Source organism: Boleophthalmus pectinirostris, unplaced genomic scaffold (genome assembly GCF_026225935.1).
Source record: "Boleophthalmus pectinirostris isolate CB_2022bp ecotype Guang Dong unplaced genomic scaffold, ASM2622593v1 HiC_scaffold_10, whole genome shotgun sequence".
NCBI lineage: Eukaryota > Metazoa > Chordata > Actinopteri > Gobiiformes > Gobiidae > Boleophthalmus > Boleophthalmus pectinirostris.
The window spans coordinates 13796352-13819239 of record NW_026570971.1 but is presented as its reverse complement, the minus strand read 5'-3'; the positions used below and the strand labels follow the sequence as shown (position 1 = coordinate 13819239).

At 37.0% G+C, this 22888-nt stretch overlaps 1 protein-coding gene across 2 annotated transcripts in view; it reads right to left on the bottom strand.

Moving 5' to 3' along the window:
• The window catches only part of wdr25 (WD repeat domain 25), a 41220-nt gene extending 18391 nt beyond the window's left edge, over positions 1–22829 (bottom strand). For both annotated transcript variants that reach the window (XM_055161070.1, XM_020919535.2), the window contains exons 1-3: positions 22760–22829; positions 21814–22413; positions 10941–11088 (exon numbers count right to left, since the gene is read on the bottom strand). In XM_055161070.1, the coding sequence (XP_055017045.1) occupies positions 10941–11088; positions 21814–22401 (736 nt within the window). In that variant the 5' untranslated portion in view covers positions 22402–22413; positions 22760–22829. The remainder of the gene's footprint in view (positions 1–10940; positions 11089–21813; positions 22414–22759) is intronic.
• Between the last annotated feature and the right edge of the window lie 59 nt (positions 22830–22888).

Genomic DNA, 22888 nt, shown 5'->3' with positions numbered 1-22888 from the left:
CATCATGGTGAATGATTTGCATGTTCAAAATACATAAAGTAAGCAAACCATTTAAAATTAACTCTGCTTTTTTAAGACAGTAATAATCAGATACAGCACCTTCAGGTACTGTTGCCATTATTTCTCAACGGAGTACAGATTAAACAAGGATTATGTCAGTCTAACCCTGATTTATATGATGACGCAAAAGTGGCATCGCGTCTTCACTTTTTATTCCGCGTTTAGACGAACGTTTTCGGGAAGAAATCTGTGTGCATACGAAGACGCAAAAGTGTGTGGAATTGGATTGGGTTTGCATGCCAGGCGGCTCGGGCGTGACGCTAGGTGGTGATGTATGTGACGTAAACGCGTACGAGACGTGAGCAGATCTGACCAGAGTTTTGCGTCCTGGGCAGTGTAGACGAAAACGCTACAGCGTAGTGCGTTCAACTTTTCCACTCTGGAGGGTGGTTTCAGATTTTCAAGTTTTTTAAGCCCCAAAAACACTGTGACCGTCTAAACGAAAGGCACTTCCAATAAAATATTTTGTAATTTTTACCCACAAGCATTCTCGTGTAACCAGGCCCTTAAAGTCTTACATTAATTATGGATTATTCTGACTTATTAAACCACATTTGCACATCTTAGTTTGGGTAAATTGTTCTGGTGGGAAACACTCCACTAGAAAAGTTACACAGGGCATCTTTAAGGTTGTTTAAGGGTGCACTGCATAACTTTTCTGGTTGATGGTTCCCTACCTGTTTGTCTCCATGGAGATGTTATTGCTTTGACTGGAATGTTCCATGCTATGACATTAAACACATCTATCTAGCTGGCATTTATTCATTAGGGGTGTTTCTATTGCTCAAAAATAGAATACCATATTTTTCGGACTGTGAGTCGCACTTTTTTTCATGGTTTGGGTGGTCCTGCGACTTATACTTCAGTGTGACTTGTTGACTACGTTAAAATTTTCACACTGACAGCCACAAGAGGGCACTCTAGACTTGCATACTTCTGTACCACTGTCACTTCGCTCTCTACTGCACATGTCGGCTGCAGAAGAAAAAGAAAGAGCCACTGTCCTGTCCGGTATCATGTCAGTCGATGTATCACTGACAATTTAAAATTTAAACAAACATAAAGACAACCAAAACCATCCTGTTCGGGATTCAGAAAGACCGGAATAATTCTAACTGGAACTGATGCTGAGTCTGATGACAGCTACTCAGAAGAGGAAGCGGAGCTGCTCAGAAGTGACACCGAGGATGAAGAATTCAATAGATTTAGTGATTTAGAATGAGATGGAGCATTTGTAAATGTTCTGTTCTGTTGGTAAACATGTTCTGTTGTTTATGCTATAGTTATCTGAAGAACTATTCATATGTGACGTTAACAGTCTGTTGTTCTCTGTTCTATTGTTATTACTTATAATTTTTTCAAGATGAAATGTCAGTTCCTGGTCTCTGATTTTATAAAATATATATGTTTTTTTCCTTGTTTATTATGCATTTTTGGCTGGTGCCACTTATAGTCCGAAAATACAGTAATAATAATTCTTTCTGTGACTAGGCCGACTCTCCACAGATCTGAATTGTAATCTATACTGTGGAACATTCTAGATAAAGCAATTACATTTGCATAGAAACAAGCAGTGCGCTTTAACTCCTGACGTTTTATCTCTACTAAAGAAGGACTCCAACAAGCTTGAAATTAAACTCAAGAGGTCGTGAGAGAGATAAGAAAAGAGATAAGAAAAGAAACATTTACATATTACATGGCCCAATAATCAACAATAACATTATGAAGTCAACTGTGTCAAAAATGTGGGACAACTTTGACAAAACTCACGATTAAAACATGAGTACAGCCGACATTTTCACACTCAATACAAGCACATTCAAAGTGTGAACACATGGGTATCTGCCACTGTTCTGGAACCAAGCCCACAGTGTATATATATGAGCCCTGCCCCCCTGTGGCTCATTATTTCACTGCATGTTGACGTAGCCGCGAGCGTGTTCTGGTGTTCTGCTCTAAAGACTTTACTGTGTGCCACTGTAAAACTTCATCTTACATCTCTGTGCTGCAGTGTGCTCCGAATCCCCTCTTTCTTTCTTTCTTTCCCTTTTTTATTAGGGACTGGGTTGTCTCACTGCCTCAGGACAAAATAACTACAACCACTACAAGACCTGTCACAATAATACAAAGTTAAAGGTGACTCTTGTGAGCTGTAAAGGTGCACTATGTAACTTTTTGGCTGGAGGTCTGTCACCTGCTTGTTTCTATATGTCATAACTTTGTCTGGAAAGTTCCACAGTATGACATTAAACAACTCTTACTTAGATTTATTCATTTACAGGTGCTTTTATGGCAAAAAAAAATAACAGACCAAGAAAATCAGTCTGACTGTGAGTGGGGTTGCCTCTCCACAGTGCTGACCTGTAACTTGGTCTAATATTTAGACTCCATAATAGTGCAGCAGATTAATTGCAAATTTCAAGAGAATTGTTCAAATTGGTATAAATGCATGAAATTTGGCACAGACACTTTCTAAGGGTCACTTTTTGGGAAAAAGGCATTGGCCACCCAAAAATTCAAAATGTCAGCAATTTTTTCAAGATGGCTACTATTTCTGTCAAATGCTCATTATGTCGATTGTTAAATATGTGATGTAGGCATAACATTTTTTTTAAAAATACTCTGTTAAGAATGTTTTTTTTGGAGAATGGTGCTTGTCCCTCAAAAAATCAAGATGACAACCATTTTTCAAGATGGCATCCAGTTCGTTTTAGATTGGGTTTCACTTGCTGGACTGTGATGCATATGTACACCTTCCTGGATATGTTGTCTTTTTCCATTATCATGTCTTTTAGAGAGTATTCATATCAAATGTTATGCTTGGATCACTTAATAATTTAAATAATAACCATTTAATAACAATGGTGGCCATTTTTCAAGATGGCATATTGAATTTTTGAGTGGTCAATGCATTTTTCCAAAATAGTGGCCCTTAGAGAGTATCTGTGCCAAGTTTCATGCTTTTATACCAAAGTGAACAATGTTTTTCTAATCTGCTGCACTATGAAGATTGAAAGGTTTAATTCTATTCTGTGAAACTTTCCAGACAAAGCAATAAGATCTCCATGGAGAAAAGAATCTGACAGACCCTTCACCAGAAAAGTTAGACAATGCACCTTTAAGTCATGTTAGAATGTAGTTACTTAATCAAAAACATACCAGAAGTTGTGTTTCATTCACAAATGTTTGAGTAATCCTGCATTATTAGTCTGTCTACAATACCACCAAAGCCCAAAATGCTCTGTTCTACCTTGTGATGTCATGAAGTGGTAACTTTCAAGTTAACAACTACTTTTTAACTTTAGTTCAGCAGTAGGGGTGTAACAATATCCAAGTCTCACAATATGATATTGTATGAACCTCACGGTATGATATTTATTGCGATATCGTGGGAAAAGCTCACGATACGGTGGGAGGCTCATGATTAGGGATGTAATGATATCCAAATCTGTTGGTTTTCACAATATACATCTCACAGTATGATATTTATTGCAATATTTTGTGATAATATGCTACTTTTTCCCTCTTAAAATGCCTTGACAAGACTTAATCCAAAGAACTAAGACTTAAAAGTGCTTAGAACTGTTGTTTCTTCTTGTAGTCTGCACTGAAATGGAGCAAAGAATTATGGTCTATGTAGTTCTGTCTTTTTTTTTTTTAGCTTTTGCTGCACCATAACTCTTAATTTAAGCAAAGAGACTTCGATATATTGTGATGGTCCACGATATTATTGTGAGAACTTTGACAATACGATGTCACAATATTTCAGTTATTGTTACATCCCTATTCAGTAGAGATGGACAGTTCCAGGGCTGAAATCATCCAAATTATTCTAGTGAAGGTATATGGAGTTTAAAAACACAGTGGTGCCCTTCCTGTATTGTCACATGACATCATAAGGTGGAACAGCGTATTTTCAATTTGAGAGAAGAACTCAGCCTAAATATGCAGGTTTGTGTGTTAAACATGTCTGAATGAGAAAAAAACCCATAACAATCCTCAACCATTGTTTTTTCTATATTCTAAACAATCAAAATTGACATATATATAGATATATAATAAGAGACCTAAAACTACAGAATCCTTACAGTGTGACATGTGAACGTGCTCATATTTCATACCTGCATCTTTTACCTCTCGTCTCCAGTGTGGACAGACAAGCACAGGCTCATACTTGACACCTAGCCCACCTATTCAACAAATTCATGTATTCTCATTCACATCTGCACATCCTTCGCTTTAAATGTATTCTGTCTCTTCTGATTTAGGGTTTGTGTGTCTTAACCTGCTCCTGCTCTGCACCCTCCTGCTCTATTACCATTCAGGCGAGGCAGAGTCGGGGCCCGCGGGGACAGAGGGGAGGACTGTACAAATTAAATTGGACACAGAAACAAGAGCTTGGATAGCAGGGAAAATAAGGCTTGTTCTGAATGCGTCTATAGGCTTATGCATGGTTCTCCTGCTCTGTTAATTGGTGCGGTCACTTAAAAAGACCGTGTGCAACGTTTTATGAGTCAAACTAGTGAAAGTATGGAGAATTGTATGGAGTTTGTCACAATAGCAACATTTATTGTTATGATTATTAAGAAGAAATATAATGATTTTAAAATGATTCACAATTACTGACAAAACTAACTAACAATTAAACATTTGTTCGATCATTCACAATGTCTGGTAATAAATTACCGTTCCTCTTTTATGTCACTATACCAGTAGAAATTCCAACTTACAAAGTGTAAGGTACATTAGCTAACTTTTATGTTGGAGGGTCAACTTTTTTGTCTGCATGGAGATGTTAGTGCTTTGCTTACTATGGCATTAGACTTCTATCTGTCTATAGCAGGTCAGATCTGTAGAGAGGCAACTACACTCACAATTGTAATTATTTTACTTTTTTTTTTTAAATAATAAGAATACTTGTAATAAATAATGCATTATAAAAATGTGTAATGCCATAGTGTGGAATCTCCCAGGTTGCACAGTAATAGGCAACTGGCAAAGATACAACTTTAAAGCTACTGTATGTAGCCAGCACTCTTGATAAAAAAAAAAAGATATCACAATCACAACTGAACCTGGATTATTACTGCTTCAACCTGCAGACAGAGGACATGTACAAGTTTGTCTCATGTGAAAGCTCAGAACCTCCAGACTTCTCTCCCTGAGCTGCAGAGACTGCACTAGCACCGAGTCATGATCAGAGGTGCTGGGGTTTAAGTACTGACCAATCAGATCAGAGAGTTCTTTTAAGTTTAAACCATGTGGATTTCAACATTGAAACTGGCAACCCAAATAACTCATGTGAGGCTCATTCTGCTTTCAAAATTCAAGATTCAAGATTCAAGATTTTATTTTTGATTGGCTAATCGTCTTGACATCCAAAATACAAAAATATTGTCATGATTACAATTTTTTAGTTCTTACCATATGAGCTGAATATAATTGGTCGATTAACCAAATGATCTACAAGCATTTTGTGAACTGAAAAAAATGTGTTTGAATTCCTTGCTGGAGCTGTACCATGTTGTATAAGTCCAGCTGTTTGAGAACGTGAGCACTGGTCTCGAGTATGACTGTGACTCAGAGTGGTCCTGGTTCTGGCAGTGCAGACAGATGCTGTGAATGTAAGAAGCTCATTAACTTTTCACATGTGTGTGCTGTCACACTGCCAGGCTCACAGAGCAGTGATAAGTCCAAGTGTGTGTCATAAGAGGAGCAAGAATTCCTTTGTGTTGTGGGAGAGTCAGATGTTGTATGGCTGCCAAGAGCTTCTATAGTGAAAAGAAGCTTTGTTAATATTCGACTAATTACATTTTCTTGTTGTGGATGAATTCTAACAGTATATGGGTCAGTGCTATAAATATATATAAATATACCAATATGTGGATATTTTTGGGCATTACTCTGATAACGATATCCAGACACTACTATAAAACATTGCTATTGTTGAGTATAGTAAAAAAGAAAAGGATTGAGCTGTAAAATTATAGAAAAATAGAAACATTACACTGAAACGTTGTGTTTTCTTTTCATTGTTAAAGGTCCTGTATTACCGTGTTAAAACGCTCCTAAAAACATACCTGGAGTTGTGTTTTGTTTCATTCACACATGTTTAAGAAATCATTTATTATTTGTCTGTCTACATCTCCAAAGCTCAAAATGCTCTTTGCCACCTTGTGTTGTCAAGTAGTGGTAAGCACGTTGTAGTAGTTTCAAGATTATTTCAATTCCAGATCTGAAATTATGTGTGAGGAGTTAAAAAAAAAATGTGTCCTTTATTTAACCAGGATAGTCCCACTGAAATTAAGAATCTGTTTTTCAGGGGAGTCCTGGCCCCACAGGAGACCCTAATGTACATGTTTTTAGTGGTAGGAGAAACCGGAGCACCTGGAGGAAAACTACGCAGGCACAGGAAGAACATGCAAACCCCACACAGAAAGGCCCTGCACCGCCACAGAATCAAACCCAGGAGCTTCTTGCTGTGAGGCAAGAGCGCTAACCACTTTGCCACAGCGCCGCCCAAAGACAGTGGACCACATGATGTCACAAGTTTTCAGTCTGAGAGAAGAACTCAGCCTAAATATGCAGGATTTGTGTGTTAAACATGTGTGAATAAAACAAAACACAACTCCATGCATGTTTGTGATGAGGAAACAACATTATTACATAGATCACATAAATTAAATGATATTCAAATTCTTCATATCATCATTATTCATTATACAATTTCAAAATGTCTCACCGTTTTAGTATAAGCCATAAACTATTGAGTCAGTGTTTCTGAATAACAATAGATATATTTTCTGATCTAATTTTCTAATGGTTCAATTGCAACATGACTCTTACATACAGTATATGGGCAACAGAAAAGCATTATAGCGCTAGAAAACAGAGCCCAGTTTTGTTTACATTCTCGTGAGGTCACATGTTAAGGTCACATGGTGCGGGTTCAGCCTTCAGAGCTCAGGGTGCTAATGGGTGGGCCTGCTGCTGTCTGGAGGCTGTATTGGCAATATTGATCCTCTCACACACAGGGGAAGTGCACACAGAGCAGGGGCCACAGCTGGAGGGGCTGTGATATGGAGGGAGGGGCTACAGGGCGTCACCTCTGGATCAATCGCTGCCTATATTTAGACACACTGGGAGCTATTCCATATCTATGCAGTATATCAGACCTAACGCCTGTCTGGAGATTCTGCAAACTTTTTACTCGGTAGTGCAGGTGATATGAACCTACAAAGTTCTTACTGAGTGCATGTACATGCACATCAGTATCCTGGTTATGATCTTTTTTTTGAGTATCCCGGTTTCATCATGGTGCATGTAGATGCAGTATCCAAGTTGCAGTATCCCGAATAAGGCAGTATCCCAGTTATGAGAAACCTGGATACTGTAGCTGGTATATTCCGATACAGCAATATAAAGTTGAGAGCGCATGTGTCCAAAAGACAAACACTTTTCAGTCTTTCCATCACAACAGTAGCGAATAAAGTGACCATACATGAGTGAAATGACTGCACTAATCATGCATAAGTACGATCTGCACTCGTATGACCTGCACACGTATGATTGCTGAACCGCATCAACGCACAAGGAAAGAGCTGTCTTTAATCAGCGTTAACAGTTTATGCAAATTACCCATGTGGTTTTTAAAGTTTCGAATTATATTATCAAACTGGTTAATGGGGCTCTATAGTGGTTATGGTTTATATATTGTAAAGTTGAGTTTATTTATGCAGAAGGTTTTAATGAAGAATCTGTTGCAGTGTAGAACTTGTACAACATTTGGAAATGTTCGGTTTGATCTGCGTAGTGGATTGTGGGATACCTCATAGCTCCATACCGCTGGTTGGGAAAACAGCTTCCTATGCTAAAGGAGCTCATGGTTGTTGTTTTTTTTACTGGTTTATTTTCATTAAATTAAGTACATTTTTGCATTTGCAAATTTGTAAGATTAAGTCAAGAAACCGGGACACTCCATTTGATCATGTACACAGGGATATGAGTATCCTGGTTTCTCAGTGTGCATGTATACGGTGTATCCCGTATACTGCCATAACCGGGATATGGCTAATAACCGGGATACTGATGTGCATGTATACACACTCACTGTCACCTGGAGGCCAAACTGTTCAAGTTATGGTGTAGAAATGTGGTCATAGCAGTAATAGTAAAAGCATTCCATTTAAAATGTATTAAACGCACCAAACAAACTATGCACCAGCCAAACAAAGGCCGAAAAACTGTATGAATGTGGTGTGTGTGGCACAGATTGGTAGACTCTCTTCAGTCAGTGGTGATGATTTTAGTTTACCAACCCTGATTGTGGAGTGAATGAATAAATGTGCGAAATTGCGACTTTGTGCATCTGGAAAAGTAGCCAGGCTGGCGCCACCTAGTGCCTCTGCTCAATTTAATTTCTCTCCAGCGATTAGGTCAGGAATCAGATTACACTAGATGGTTTGCAAGAACCCCGGAAGTGCGAGTCCAGGCACCAGCCAATCAGTGAAGAGCCATACATTCTGTGTTGGCAATGATTCCCTAGATCGAGGAATTAAAGCCGGAACAAATAGAACGTTTGGTGAATTTTATCAAGGGGAAAGATGTTATTCCCCTTCTTCCTATGAGATTTGGGAAAAGCTTAATATAGCAGTTAGCCCCGTTAGTAGCGCATTACATACATCACAACCAAATAGCAGCAACTGGTTGAATAAAAAAGTACCCGCCTACTGTTGAGCGAATGAATCCTAATGCTGCGAGGTCAGACGGTTTCCATGAAGTGAAACTGGCTAATGAGTGCTATATAAAACAAATTCACTATTATTATTACATGTTGATTGATTGATTGATTAATTAACTAAAACTAGATCATTAAGAGTCATTATTTTACTTCTATAGTCTTCAATGTAGGTCTAAAATGCACAGAGCCATTGACAGGACAAATGAATAGTGACTCACATGTCATAAATCTGGTATTGGATCTAATCTAAATGCAAATGTACTTTAACAGAATAGTGAAACATTCAAAGTATACGCATATATGAGATTATTCCGGCTCATATTCTCATTCACCAACGTGTCCATTATCTCATCAGCGCACTTATTGTAATATTAGCTCTGTCAGGCCGACTGCTGCTTGAGCCATAATGACACACTTGTGTTATGGAGCGCACAACCTGAGATTAGTGCGGGGACGCCCTGCATGTGCCACGGTGATTATGCTCAAAGAATCCACACCATGTAAATGTAGCATTAGCAAGAGAAGAGCTCATCTGTTCTTTACTGTCGCCTTGGGGACAGTGAAAATGCATTTAACACATCTATTAGGCTATGTTCACACTGCACATCGAATTACTTTTTTTTTTTTTTATGTGAACTGAATATGATTTTTTATTTTTATTTTTTTTCATGTCGGTTTGAACATTTGAACATTTGAACAACTAGAATCAAGCCGTCTACAGAAATTGGGGAACCCAGGACAAGAAGCCTTAAATGGGATTTTTTATTTTATTTATTTCTTTTTATTTGCATCTTTCATGTGTAGAAATAAATCTAATTTGAATCTGATCTTTTGCAGTCTGAATATGCAAGTCACATTTATTTGACTTGTGCTGGTAAAATGCTGGTACAGGTGCCAATTGTTTTCAGTGGAAAAATCAGGCATGAAACACAATTTAATGATAAAATACCTGTCAGTCTTTTATTTCTGTAATGCAGTGAAGCTAAAAAGTGCAAAAAAAAGTGAGGTCTTAAACTTAATTGATATTCTGGGAAGGGAAGTTTCTCAAAAAAATAGTATGAATTTATGCCTGTTTAAGGTCAGAGAAAATAATGAGGACACATTTTTGTTCAGTATTGAAAAATGGTGCTAAAATTTCAAACTCAATTTTGATACTACGGAATAGACTTTATACTCAATACCAATTCCAATTCCACAATAAGAACAAAACAAAAAAAAAACACGTGGCCTTATATTTATGTGAACCCTGAGTTGTCCAAGTAGGTTCTACAATCCATGAACTTTCAGAGATGGAAGCTCAAAATATGAATACTATACTAATATGAAATCCAAGATCTAAAAGACTTGGTCACAGATCTGCAGAGCAGAGAAGAGGAATATTTGAGAACCATTGTTAATGCAGAACAAGAGAAGACTCACTTGCGAGAACAATTTGTACAAGAAAAAAATCACGCATACAAATGATATTAAGTCATTTCAGATTCAATACACCAAAATATCTAAAACTGCACATGATTTATGTGACAAAGTAAAAGCAGTTGTAGAAATAATCAACGAACTTAACTCGCTGATTGAGGAGAAAAATTAGGAAAACCAGAAGCTCACAGCTAAAGTTGAAAAACTTCAGTTGGCTTTGCCGTCTCAAGTGGAAATTACCCATCAACTAAGCAGAGACCAGGACGAACCTGAGGAGATGGAGAAACCAAAGGAAGAGCAGCTAAATATTAAGATCCAACAGCTGAAAGATTCACTCTTAAACCTACAGTCTACAAAGGAGGAGCATTTGAGAATAATTTCAGATTTAAAAGAGAGATCAGTGCAAGACCAATCAAAGTTTGAGGCACAGATTCAACAAATGCAATCCCAAATTGACAGACAGGAAGAGTCAATCATAAATCTGAGAGGGAGAGAGGAGGTACATTTGAAAATGAAAACATATTTTGACAATGTCTGTGTAGTGTCAAGATCTGCAGTGTGAACACAGCCTTAGAATAAGCTAATGGAGTTACAGGGCTGGCAGGATGATAAAGGAAAACTGGAATACACAGAGGAAACCCACCCAGATGTGGTATTTTCCAGCTCCACCATTAAAATAAACAGCACCCGTGAGTTGTTGGACGTGTCTGTAACTTCAACTGACCTGTCTCTACGTCTGTCAGCGCTGCGGAGTTGTCGAAGGACCCGCTGAAAATGTGTCTCCCATGGGTGCTCCAGCAGGCCGCTCTGACTGCTTCTGAGTGACAGGTGTAGAGCCGGAGGCAGTGACCGCTCTCTGCTCCGTCCCACACCTCAAACACAGAACAACAACACAAAAGAGTCTTAATACGGAACAAAAGTACATTAGAAGACATTTCATTTAACCCTTTTTAATATTCATGAGTATTATTTAAAATGTGCTGATATGATATTTCAATTCATGTGTATTCTTTAAAAACACATGGCAGTGGCTGACAGTAGGTTTAAAGATGCACTATGTAACTTTTCTGGTGCTCGGCCCGTCACCTGTTTGTCGTCATGGATGTAATTGTCAAGAATGTTCCACAGTAAAGCTTTAAGGTACCAATAATAATAATAGTAGTAAGAGTAGTAGCAGTAATAGTAGTAACTGTTCTAATAGTAGTAACAATAACAGCAGTAATAGTAGTAACAGTTCCAATAGTGGTAGTAATACTAACAGTTCTATTAGTAGTTATAATAGTAATAACTGTTCTAATAGCAGTAACAATAACAGCAGCAATAGTAGTAACAGTTCCAAAAGTGGTAGTAATAGTAGTAGTAGTACCTGTTCTAATAGCAGTAGTAAAGTAACAGTAGTAACCCCCCCCCCTTTTTTTTTTTTGTATATGTGTTAGTCTTCTATTGTGTTATGTCTGTCTTGTTATTGATGTGCTGGATATCCACTCCCTCAAAATTGACAAATTATAAATAAAAAAAAAATAAAAAAAGAAGTAACTGTTCTAATAGCAGTAGAAATACTAGTAACAGTTCTATTATTAGTAGTAATAGTAGTAACTGTTTTTATAACAGTAGTAATGGTAGTAATGGTAGTAGTAGTAGTAGTAGTAGTAGTAGTAGTAGTAGTAGTAGTAGTAGTAGTAGTAGTAGTAGTAGTGGTAGTGGTAGTGGTAGTGGTAGTGGTAATAGTAGTAACTGTTCTAATAGTAGTAATAATAGTAGTAACAGTTCCAAAAGTGGTAGTAACAGTAGTAGTAGTAGTACCTGTTCTAATAGCAGTAGTAATTGTAGTAACAGTTCCAATAGTGGTAGTAATACTAACAGTTCTATTAGTAGTTATAATAGTAATAACTGTTCTAATAGCAGTAGTAACAGTAGTAACAGTTCCAGTAGTGGTAGTAATAGTAGTAGTAGCAACTGTTCTATTAGTAGTAGTAATAGTAGTATAATTTTTTAAATGTAAATACACACATACAAACACTGCACTGAGAAACTCTGTACTATGCCCCTTTTTTTTTTTTTTTTTTTTGTATACGTGTTTGTTTTCTATTGTGTTATGTCTGTCTTGTTATTGATGTGCTGGGTATCCACTCCCTCAAAATTGACAAATTATTTAAAAAAAATACTAGTAACAGTTCTATTATTAGTAGTAATAGTAGTAACTGTTTTTATAACAGTAGTAGTAGTAGTAGTAGTAGTAGTAGTAATAGTACTAACTGTTCTAATAGTAGTAATAATAGCAGTAGTAATAGTAGTAACAGTTCTAATAGCAGTAGTATTAGTAGTAACAATTCCACCAGTGGTAGTAATAGTAGTAGTATTAACAGTTCTATTAGTATTAGTAATAGTAGTATCAGTTATATTAGTAGTAGTAATAGTTGTAACAATTCCAATAGTAGTAGTAATAGTAATAGTAGCAACTGTTCTAATAGCAGTAATAATAGTAGTAACTGTATTAATAGCAGTAATAATCATAAAAACAGTTCTAATGTACATGTCTTGGGAAAAATATATAAACCAAATTGCTGCAGTGGAGCTATACTCGTCTCTGGAGCTGTCCGTGGTGCTGAACAGATGGACGTGTAAACCTGAAGCTAAACTTGAAAGATTTGTATAGAAAATGTTTCTCTTGACACGGGAGCACATGAGAGGAGAGGGTGACACACAGGAGTCACTTATAAAAATATTCATGACAGCTATCAAATGTGTCTAACTTTTATAGCACATATTAAAAAGACAATTTCCCACTGCAGAAATCAAACTACACCCACACAGCTGCTCATGATATATATGTATACTCCCATCTCATTATAGCAATGGTCCTGTCGCCAATATTTGTCTTGCTTTGGTAGCTGATTTTTATTTAATTACAGTTTAAGTTGTTATGAAATTAAAACATCAAGTGATAAAAGAAGATCAAAAAGCTACAAAATGATCGAATGAAAGTTTAAAAAAGGGGGTATAAAAGTTTCATTTGTGTAATTGCAAGAAATGAACAAATTATCGCTATTGGGAAAATCGCAGAAATTTTAATTAACAACATTTATCTGTCAGAAACACATACACACAGGTATTGATTAGTTCTGGTTTGGAGTCAATGGAGCTCAACAGTCCTAGTCCCAGTTTCCGGGTTTATATTTCCCATTCATTTTTCCTACAGACTTAAAACACAATCCAATATTAAATCTAAGGCACTGAGGCTAACCAGCTACATAAAAACTAATGTCCATAAGATAGTCGTTTTCAGTCTAAAAAAATACATTTAAAAGTGCACTGTGTAACTTTTTAGGTGGAGGGTCTGTCAAATGTTTTTCCCCATGGAAGTGTTACTGCTTTGTCTGGAATGTTTCACAGTATGATATCAAACCTTTCTATCTATCCATGAAGACCAAACCAGACCAAGTTCCAGGTCAGATCTGTGGTGAGGCAGCCCTCTCACAGTCAGAATAGCTGTTTTTCTTGGTGTTTTTGAGATATAAAACCACCTGTAACTTAATAAATGTAAGGTCTGAGCAGAGAAATGACTAGGGCTGGATATCATTAAGAAGTTGCTGATACGATACATACCTCAATACACAGGCCACAATACCTTACATATCTTGATAGAGTGAGCTTTTGATTCGATATGATTCAATATGACATATTTCAAATCGATTCCCTACGGTTCAATAAAAAATAGGCTAAATCATGGCTACACTAAAAGTCTTTGTTAAACCACTTCTTGTGCAAATTTAACATAAAACATGCCCATTTTAATCATTAAAACAGTGAAAATGTCAAATGTGTTGCATAAAAGAGTTTCCTTTCTATAAACAAGCAACAAAACTGTAGCTCTGTAACAAAATAATTTGGTAAAATATACCCTTGGCAATATATCGATACAGCAGCCCACGATATCGATACTGTATCACATTAAATGATGCGTTATATAGTTTTTTCAATATTTTTGCACACCCCTAGAAACCACTGAAACAAGCAGGTGGCAGACCCTCCACCAGAAACATTACACAATACCCCTTTAAACCTTGTGAAATATTTAATAACTTACCAGAAACAGAATACTAACATTCAGAAACAGAAGGACAATTATGGGCTGATTAACCCCCTGCAATCTTCCTGTAAATTGTATACTTTTAATCTGTTCATATAAAATTTGGTACCACTAAGTTTAGGGTTAGAGTTTAGGTTTAGGAATTAGTGTTAAGATAGTAATTATTAATCCCAATTGTACATTATGAACTAAACCTGTGTTCATGTTATACAGAGGCTGTTAAAACTGTGCTTTTTAAAGGTATGTGGTGGAAATTTTAGTATTGGGAGTTGTTCTTTCCATTGTTCAAATAAGAAGTGTTAAAAGCCACACTATTCTTTGCGTAATACTTTCTCTCACAGGAAGGCTATAGGTACCTTTGGGTTTTCCATTTACATGTCTGCTGGTTATGTCACCTGTTAAGTGTTTGATCATCTTGACCTGTACTCAGATACTAATGTGAAGGTGTTACATTTCACAGCTACGAAAGCCAAACGGCCAGCCAGACTGACCTAAATGCAAACCGTTGGGATGGGCTTGGGCACTATTTAAGTGTTGTTACCCCATTGCTCTGGGCTCACTGCTGGCAGAAAGTGAGACAATTTCTTACCAGTGCAAACATAATAAACCAACCTAGACAGTATCCGTGTATGTTTTGGTATTATTTTATAGATAATTTTTGTGACAGGTACATTATGTAACTTTTTGGTTTTTGGAAAATCTATGGGAAAATTCATGACAAATATACTTCCGGACTCAAATGTTGGTGCGTCACTTCTCTGGACAGCTCCATCGCCCATAAGAGAGCCTCTGCTGCAGATTAAAGAAGAGAAAGTTTGGAGCTGGGCTGGAGTGAGGTCCTCTCTCTCAGGTGAGCTTGTCCCTAATCTCTCAGTCTGTCAGTGGCTCCCTGCTCTCTCATCCAGGACTTTGAACAGCTCCTTCTGTGTTTCATTATTAACTCCACTCTGCTCCACGGGGCCACTGCAGAGGTGTAGAGATGGGCAATAGGAATGTTCCTGCAGCCCAAACTGAATGGGAGAGAGATAGAGACAGAGAGAGGGGCCCCCAAAACAGCAAGCTTGGATTGGAGGAACAGCTCACTTTGTACAGCTATAGACAGAAAGTCATCAGACAATTGGGAGGGAAACACTGCCATCTTATGTTCATGCTGAAACCTACAGGAAATACTTATCCTAGATTATATGTTACTGTCTGCTTTTCTTATTTTACTGCTTCTACTATACAATGCAAGGTGTACAGAGCATTTATCTTGACAATTAAAATCAGATACAGTCCCTTAAGTTTTTGTTTAGATTTTTGAGAGACTAAAGGTCCTATATTATACAAAATTAACTCTTGTGAACTTTAAGTCATGTTAGAATGTTTTTACCTCTTCAGAAGCATACCCAGAGTTTTATTTTGTTTCATTCACACATGTCTGTCTACATTTTTAAAGCTCAAAATGTTCTGCTCCACTTAGTTCCTGTATTACCACATGACAACACAAGGTGGAACAGGGTGTTTCTGGATAAGAATTGGGTGTAAATATGCAGGGTTTGTGTATTAAAATGTGTGAAAGAAACAAAACAAAACTCCATGTATGTTTTCGAAACCACACACATGCAATGCAACCCTGGAGTGGCCCAAACATGTAAACAAGCTCTCCTGTCTGACAAAAAGAAGAGTTATTTCTAAGCTTAAACTGATGACTGAATGAACCTTTACCAAAGATTTCTTACATTCTGTTGCTTTTGTCTCATCTTAAATAATCACGTTATGAATTGACAATGTATTTCTTCTCCGCATCATCTCATCTGCATTCTCTCCACTCTGCTCTACATCTAACAGACACATCTCATCACAGACTACATTTCCCCGTAGCAGAGAAAACACGTCACCTGGGCCTCCGCTTTTATATTACATTTTTATATCCACACGCACACATCGTCTCACAACTCAACGCTACCGGATTTCTTCTTAATCAGCTCTCTGTAATTAAAACTATATTGGCATTGGAGGTATCTGTGACAGTCACACACCTGTCGTCATAGTGACAAGCAGAAAGCAGCGCCTGTCTGAGGAGGAGACGGAGGGGGAGAGGAAGTAGAACAGGAGAAATGTGAGGAAGACTGCAAGATGCTACAATCAGTAAGAGACACAAGAGGGGCTCTTTATCTGATGAACGACACTGGCATGGTTCACAGAGAGGAGCATCTGTTGAGTAAGCTCTTATGAAAAGCTGACATTTGAATACTGATTAAAGAGCCTATATTGCACTGTTTATGTGTCTGTTATAATGTTGTTTTCTCATCACAAACATACCTGGAGTTCTGTTTTGTTTCATTCACACATGTTTAAACCCTGCATATTTAGGCCTTTTCCTATTTGTGATATCATGTGACAATACAGGAAGTGCTCCACTGTGTTGTTAAACTCATACACATAAACCTTAACTAGAATCATCTGGATGATTTCAGACCTGGGATTGCCACAGTGTACAGAAATAAAAGGTAAAAGGTTGATGGTAACTTGAAAAATCTGTGTATCATTCATTCGTTTTTCATTATAAAACCAAAAATAAGAAAATGAAAAAACTACTTTTCTTCATTACTTGTCTCCAAAACCAAAATGAAAAAACAGATAACGATTCATTTTTTCAGTTTTCAATTTTGTGTTTAGATGAAAAATGGAAAAAAAAAAACAGATAACAGCCATTTCCTGTTTCCGTGACTTAAACTGCGACGCCGGACTTTTTCGCCAAATACAGACTGAACCAGGACTGAACCAGGTCGGGTACCAGACCAGAACCAAACCGGGACTGAGACCAGGACTTAGAATGGGACCAGACCAGTCCTGATTCAGTCCTGGTTCAGTTCGTATGTGGTGCAATGGTCCGACATCGCAGTTTAAGTCACGGAAACGGGAAACGGCCATTATCTGTTTTTTCCATTATTCACTTAAACACAAAATCGAAAAATGAACAAACAAATCGTTATCCGTTTTTTCATTTTGGTTTTGGAGAGAAATAATGAAGAAAATAGCTGTTTTTTGTTTTTTTTTTTTTTTTGTTTTATTTTGGAAAATTAATGAACAAATGATAAGCAGATTTTGAAAACTACCACGTTATGACATTACGAGGTCGAACAGAGCATTTTAAGCTTTAGAGATGTAGACAGACTTTTGTAAGGGTTACTCAAACAGGGCTAACATGACTTAAAAGTTAACAAAACTAACTTTTGTGTAATACAGAACCTTTTATCTCCAAAAAAATCTAATAAAAAAACCTTACAGAGCCTGTATCTGGTGCCTCATGCATTGTATAGTAAAAACAATAAAATAAGAACAAAATTAGACTGTAACATATGACCCATTAATTTTCACAGTATTTTCTCTGGTAATAATTAACACAGAAACTGCTAACAGGGTCACCTCTTCTTGTCCAATTAGATACATTGTTCACTGAAAATCTTGGGAAACCAACTGTCTGACACCATCCGAGACACTTGGTGCAGTTTCATGATATAAAAACAAATAGTAGCTGGATATGAACTCTATAAGAAACAACTGTCTGACATTATTCCAGGCAGTTGTTTCTGTGACATGGTGCAATGACAGAAAGCACTAAGTGGGTGAGGCTCAAAAATAAGGTGAGAAAATGTGTATCTAGATGTTTTTTTCATTCTGATGGTAACTATAATCGATCAAAAAATTCATCAAAATGTATTCAAAAATGTGTTTGTACCTGTCCTGGTTAATAATGACACTGTAACCAAACCTTATTAGAAAATCAGAACAGTCAGAGCATTAATATTAGATTGAAACATAAAAGGACACCTGCCAGCCAGTTAGATTAAGAATCTCCACTGCAGCACCCACAGAGAGCAATTCAGATCAGATTACATTCAAATACCAAGTCTATTCAAAAGCACTAGTGTTTTATGGTAAGTATAATTTGTTAAGCAGCTGGAACGATTCAAACCAGGGTTTAATAGCTGCTCATTATTTCATATAGTTATGACCTAAAGAGAGCTACAAGATTAAAAAGTGATCATAATATCTACTAATGACAATGATCCATTAGTTTTAGTCCATTAACTTTTTCCAGGCAGCGACTTTTCACTGTACAATTTCATGCTTCATACAGGCATTCATTCCAAACTCAACGGTGGTAAGTCACTATTGTAGCCACAGCTGGAGCCAAGCAGAAGACAGGCTTAAAATCTGCTCTAAACACTCACACTCCAACCACTGAGCCACCACTGCCCCAGTACTTTTGATGATGTGATAAATAAACTATTGAAAAAAATAAAAAATTATCTAAAAAATCAAGTAGCTGGTCAAATTTAGTTTTTCACAATTTTACATTTTGATATTTAAAGCCTCAGGATGTCACTTTTTAGCCTAAAAATAAACAAAAACAAAAGCATGTTTTTTTTTTTTTTTAATTTTGGTTGTTTTTATTGCACTGAAAAACATGCGTCCTTACTCTGAGTGTGGCTTGCATCTTCACAAACCTGACTCTTAAGGCCTTCTCCTGCTTGCTTCCATGGAAACATTGTTCCTTTGGCAATAATATTTCACATCAAATGCATCTATCTCCATGGAGAATGTTTTTAAGTACGGGTTTCTATTTCCACCTCCAGAAAGTTACATAGTGTACCTTTAAATCTAGAATCTAAAATGATCAGATTTTACCGCAAAGTAGGGATACGCGATGTATTAGTAGTATCAGTATCAGTATGAGTATTAGTACTACTAGGGGTGTAATGATATACAAGTCTCACGATACGATATCATCACAGTATGAACGTCACGGTACGATATTTATTGCGATATCATGAGAAAGCTCACAATATGGTGGGGAGGCTCACGATTAGGTATGTAACAATATCCAAAACTATACTATACCAAAAATATCGGTTTTCATGATATACATCACACGGTACGATATTTATTGCAATATTTTGTGGAGGCTGAATAAAACTGTTAATATGCTACTTTTTCCTCTTAAAATGCCTTGACAAGACTTAATCCAAAGAACTAAGACTTAAAAGTGTTTAGAACTGTTGTTTCTTCTTGTAGGCTTCACTGAAACAGAGCAAAGGATCATGGTCTATGTAGTTGACTCTGTCATTTTTGCACTATTGCTGCACCATAACTCTTAATTTAAGCAAAGAGACTTGCCATTCGATATATTGTGATGGTCCACGATATTATTGTGAGAACTTTGACGATACGATATCACAGTATTTCGGCTATTGTTACATCCCTAATATTATTATACTAATTTTTCAATATCGGTCTCAATAACACAATAACATAATGCAATATATTTTTGAGGTGCCCATCTCACTATGTGCCCTTTTTGAACAGACTAATACGTAAAAATGGAAACAACTACAAACAACTAATGAAGAAATTATTTTAAATCCCACTAAAATGCATTTTGTTATTATCTTTACAAAAGTGAAAAGTTAATTTGTGATTGTTACTTTAACTTAAACTTGAAATATCATTATCGGCAAATATCAGATATCAGAATCGTCAAAAAATCAGCCCATCCCTACCGCAAAGGGTCATTAAAGTTTAAATATTACACCAATTACAATATAAATGCACAATTTCAGCTACTCTTTTAAGTATTTTTTGTAACATTCCAAACACAGCCAAGCCCATCTGCCGGACCTGCTTATGCTTGCGCACTACTTGAAGTCAGTAAAGCGGATGAGAGCTCATGTTTATGTATCTGCCTGAGCGCATACAAACTCCCTCTCCCACCATCTGCCCAGCACGGCTCCAGCAGGTGTGTGCTGCCTCATGCATATTTATACACTTCATTATTCAGAATGGAGCTAAGTGATTTCCCTCCACCATGCACACATTTATTCATTGGCACGCACCTGCATTGCTTGACCTTTGTAACGGGAGAAAATGAGGGATGGTTTGAATCCAAAAAGATAAAAAAAAAAAAAAAAAAGGCTACTGGACGGGAGGTGGAGGGGGTAGAATTGGGCGTCCCAGGGGTGGTGGCACACATGCAGAGGACAGTGACGGATTTGGTTCTAAAGAAAGTGCTCATAGGTACATTTATAAATGAGCCACTGGGACAATATTAAAGTAGATCAAGTGTCTGCGCTGGTCAATGCATCATGGTGTGGCATGGTGTCTGTCTCATTATAAAGAACACACTCAGTAGGTGGACATATTGGTGGATTTATAACTGTAAAATGGGGCTGCATCATTTATTAAAATAATCCGTGTGAGTTGCGTGGTCCTCTGTGTCTTTTATTTATTGCTATTTTATGATGTTTATGGTTTTGCTTTTATTAGATTTTTACAGGTTTTATTGTTTTAGGACTGGTATGATCAAATTTTACCAAGTTATCTTTTTGTTGTCTTCATTTTATTATCTCTGTGCAGCACTTTGGAAATTGCTTTGCTTGTAAAATGTGCTATAGAAACAAATTGGATTTGGATTTGAATCCAAATCTAATTGTGATTTTGCGAAGCGCTGAGATTGTGAATAGATTTGCGATATATGTTTTTAAAAAGTAGGATTCTTTTCAGAGTGTGTCAGCAATATCAACATCTGAGAGAAGACTGAAAAATGAATTTAAAAATACTACTACAAGAATCCCGTGCATTTCAGAAATTGTTTGTAGAAATCTAAACTACTTTCTTGAATGGAATAAATAAAGAGATTACAACATGTGTGTATTTGTTATTGATGTGTTTTGTTTGTTCTTGCAATCAGTGTATAGTGTTTTATAAATAACATTTATAAAGTCGCTCTAGAGTGAATCATGTTTGTGCTATGTAAAAATTTTTTACATCTTGTGATCTGGGTTAAAAGTAAATCAGAATAAGCTCCTCATTTTAGGTTGAAAGATCTTATAACTAAAACTAGTTTGCAATAAACCCAAAAGGTCTCTTTGATGAGATGATGTGTTCTCAGATACCTAATGGCAACCCAGGTTCAGTCGTGTTTGAATAGCCTTTTATAAACAGTATGAGTGCATGCCTTTAATAGTGTCAATATTTTAAGTGGCCTGCATAGAACCAAGGTAATGGATAAAATACCTCAAAACATTTTTAATGTGCCAACAGTTTTAGAAAAAAACTATCTAAAATGTGCCAGTAAATGTCAAGTGAATGCTGAGGTTAAAGCTGCACTATGTGGTGGTGGGTCCTTCGCCTGCTTGTCTCCACTATTGCTTTACATAACAGGAGTTTTCTATTGCTAAAATATCTTGAAAACATGAATTCTTATTGTGAGCAAAGATCTGACCTGTGGCCTGGTATGATGGTGTCCCATTATCTCCATAAAAATGAATGCAATACAGTGGAATGGTACAGGTAAAGCAATAACATCTTTATAAAGACAAGCAGGTGGCCTCCTCCAGAAAGGTTGAAATTCAAAACCAAAAAGTTACAGAGAAGTTTAGAAACATACTTGATATTCTTTTCCCATTCCCTAGAGACCACAAATTACAGAGAAAATAATATATTAGTGCTTAAGTGTTACCTTAAAAGTCTTGTCCATGGAGGCAGACAGCAGCAGATGACTGAGGTGAGGGACTGGGCACCATTTGACTGTGTTGACTGGACCCTGATGCCCTCCCAGGTTCATGAGAAGTCTCCTGGGGACCCCCGACACTACCGGCCTCTTCTTAGACAGGCACTGCTTCACTGTAGGGGACACTTCTGACAAGATGGGTCTCTCCTCCCTCTGGATGTGCTCTGGTGCTTCCGACGGCTCTGAGCTTTCAACCGGAGCGCGCCTCTGCCTCTTGGGAACATAAGGTCTGACAGAGGATGGAAGCTGTCTTTTAGAAATGTTTGAAGACTGGTCATGAGTCCGGACATGTAGTAGAGGCTGCAGCGTTGTGTTCCTCTTTTGACTTTCGAGTAGATGGACAGGTGTGTTTTGATGTGATGTTGATTTAGAAGTTGTGTAAAGGCTTGATGACGTTGCAGGATACATTTCAGCAACTGGGTCATTCTTTGTCCAGACTGTAGATGAAGAGGGGGAAGAAGAAGTCTCTCTATCAACAGTTTTGATTTCATCCTCAGAGTCTGAATCTGAATCTTCATAAGACACTAATGAAGACATGGTTGTGTCATTCTGGGAAGAGAAGAGAATCATTAAAAGCACAATGAGGACATCTAGTGGTCAGTTTGCGGTCAACACTAAAAAGTGATTGTGAAAAAACGGCCTCTTTTCACATTAGTGTACCAGTATACAGCATTAGTAATATACCTGTGTGTACATTGTGTATTTCTGCACTGAATACATGTTTATTCATAGTATTAGTATGACTTCAAGTATCTTCAAGGCACATATTTGTTGTGTCGTGGTGTGTTTAGCGCACTTAGCCATCTCTAAATGAATAGCATCGGCAGTAAATTCAAGCTATCAAAAGCGATCAACATGGAAATATAGTGGAATTGGCTAGATCCATGCTACTTACATGCAATCTCTGAACATCTACATTTCAAATTTTCACTGTCAACAGAGCAATGTCCTGTTCGGTATGTTGCTTATTTTCATAATAAAATAAACGTGATCCTCACACAAGTGAAATGAACTGGCGTACAAA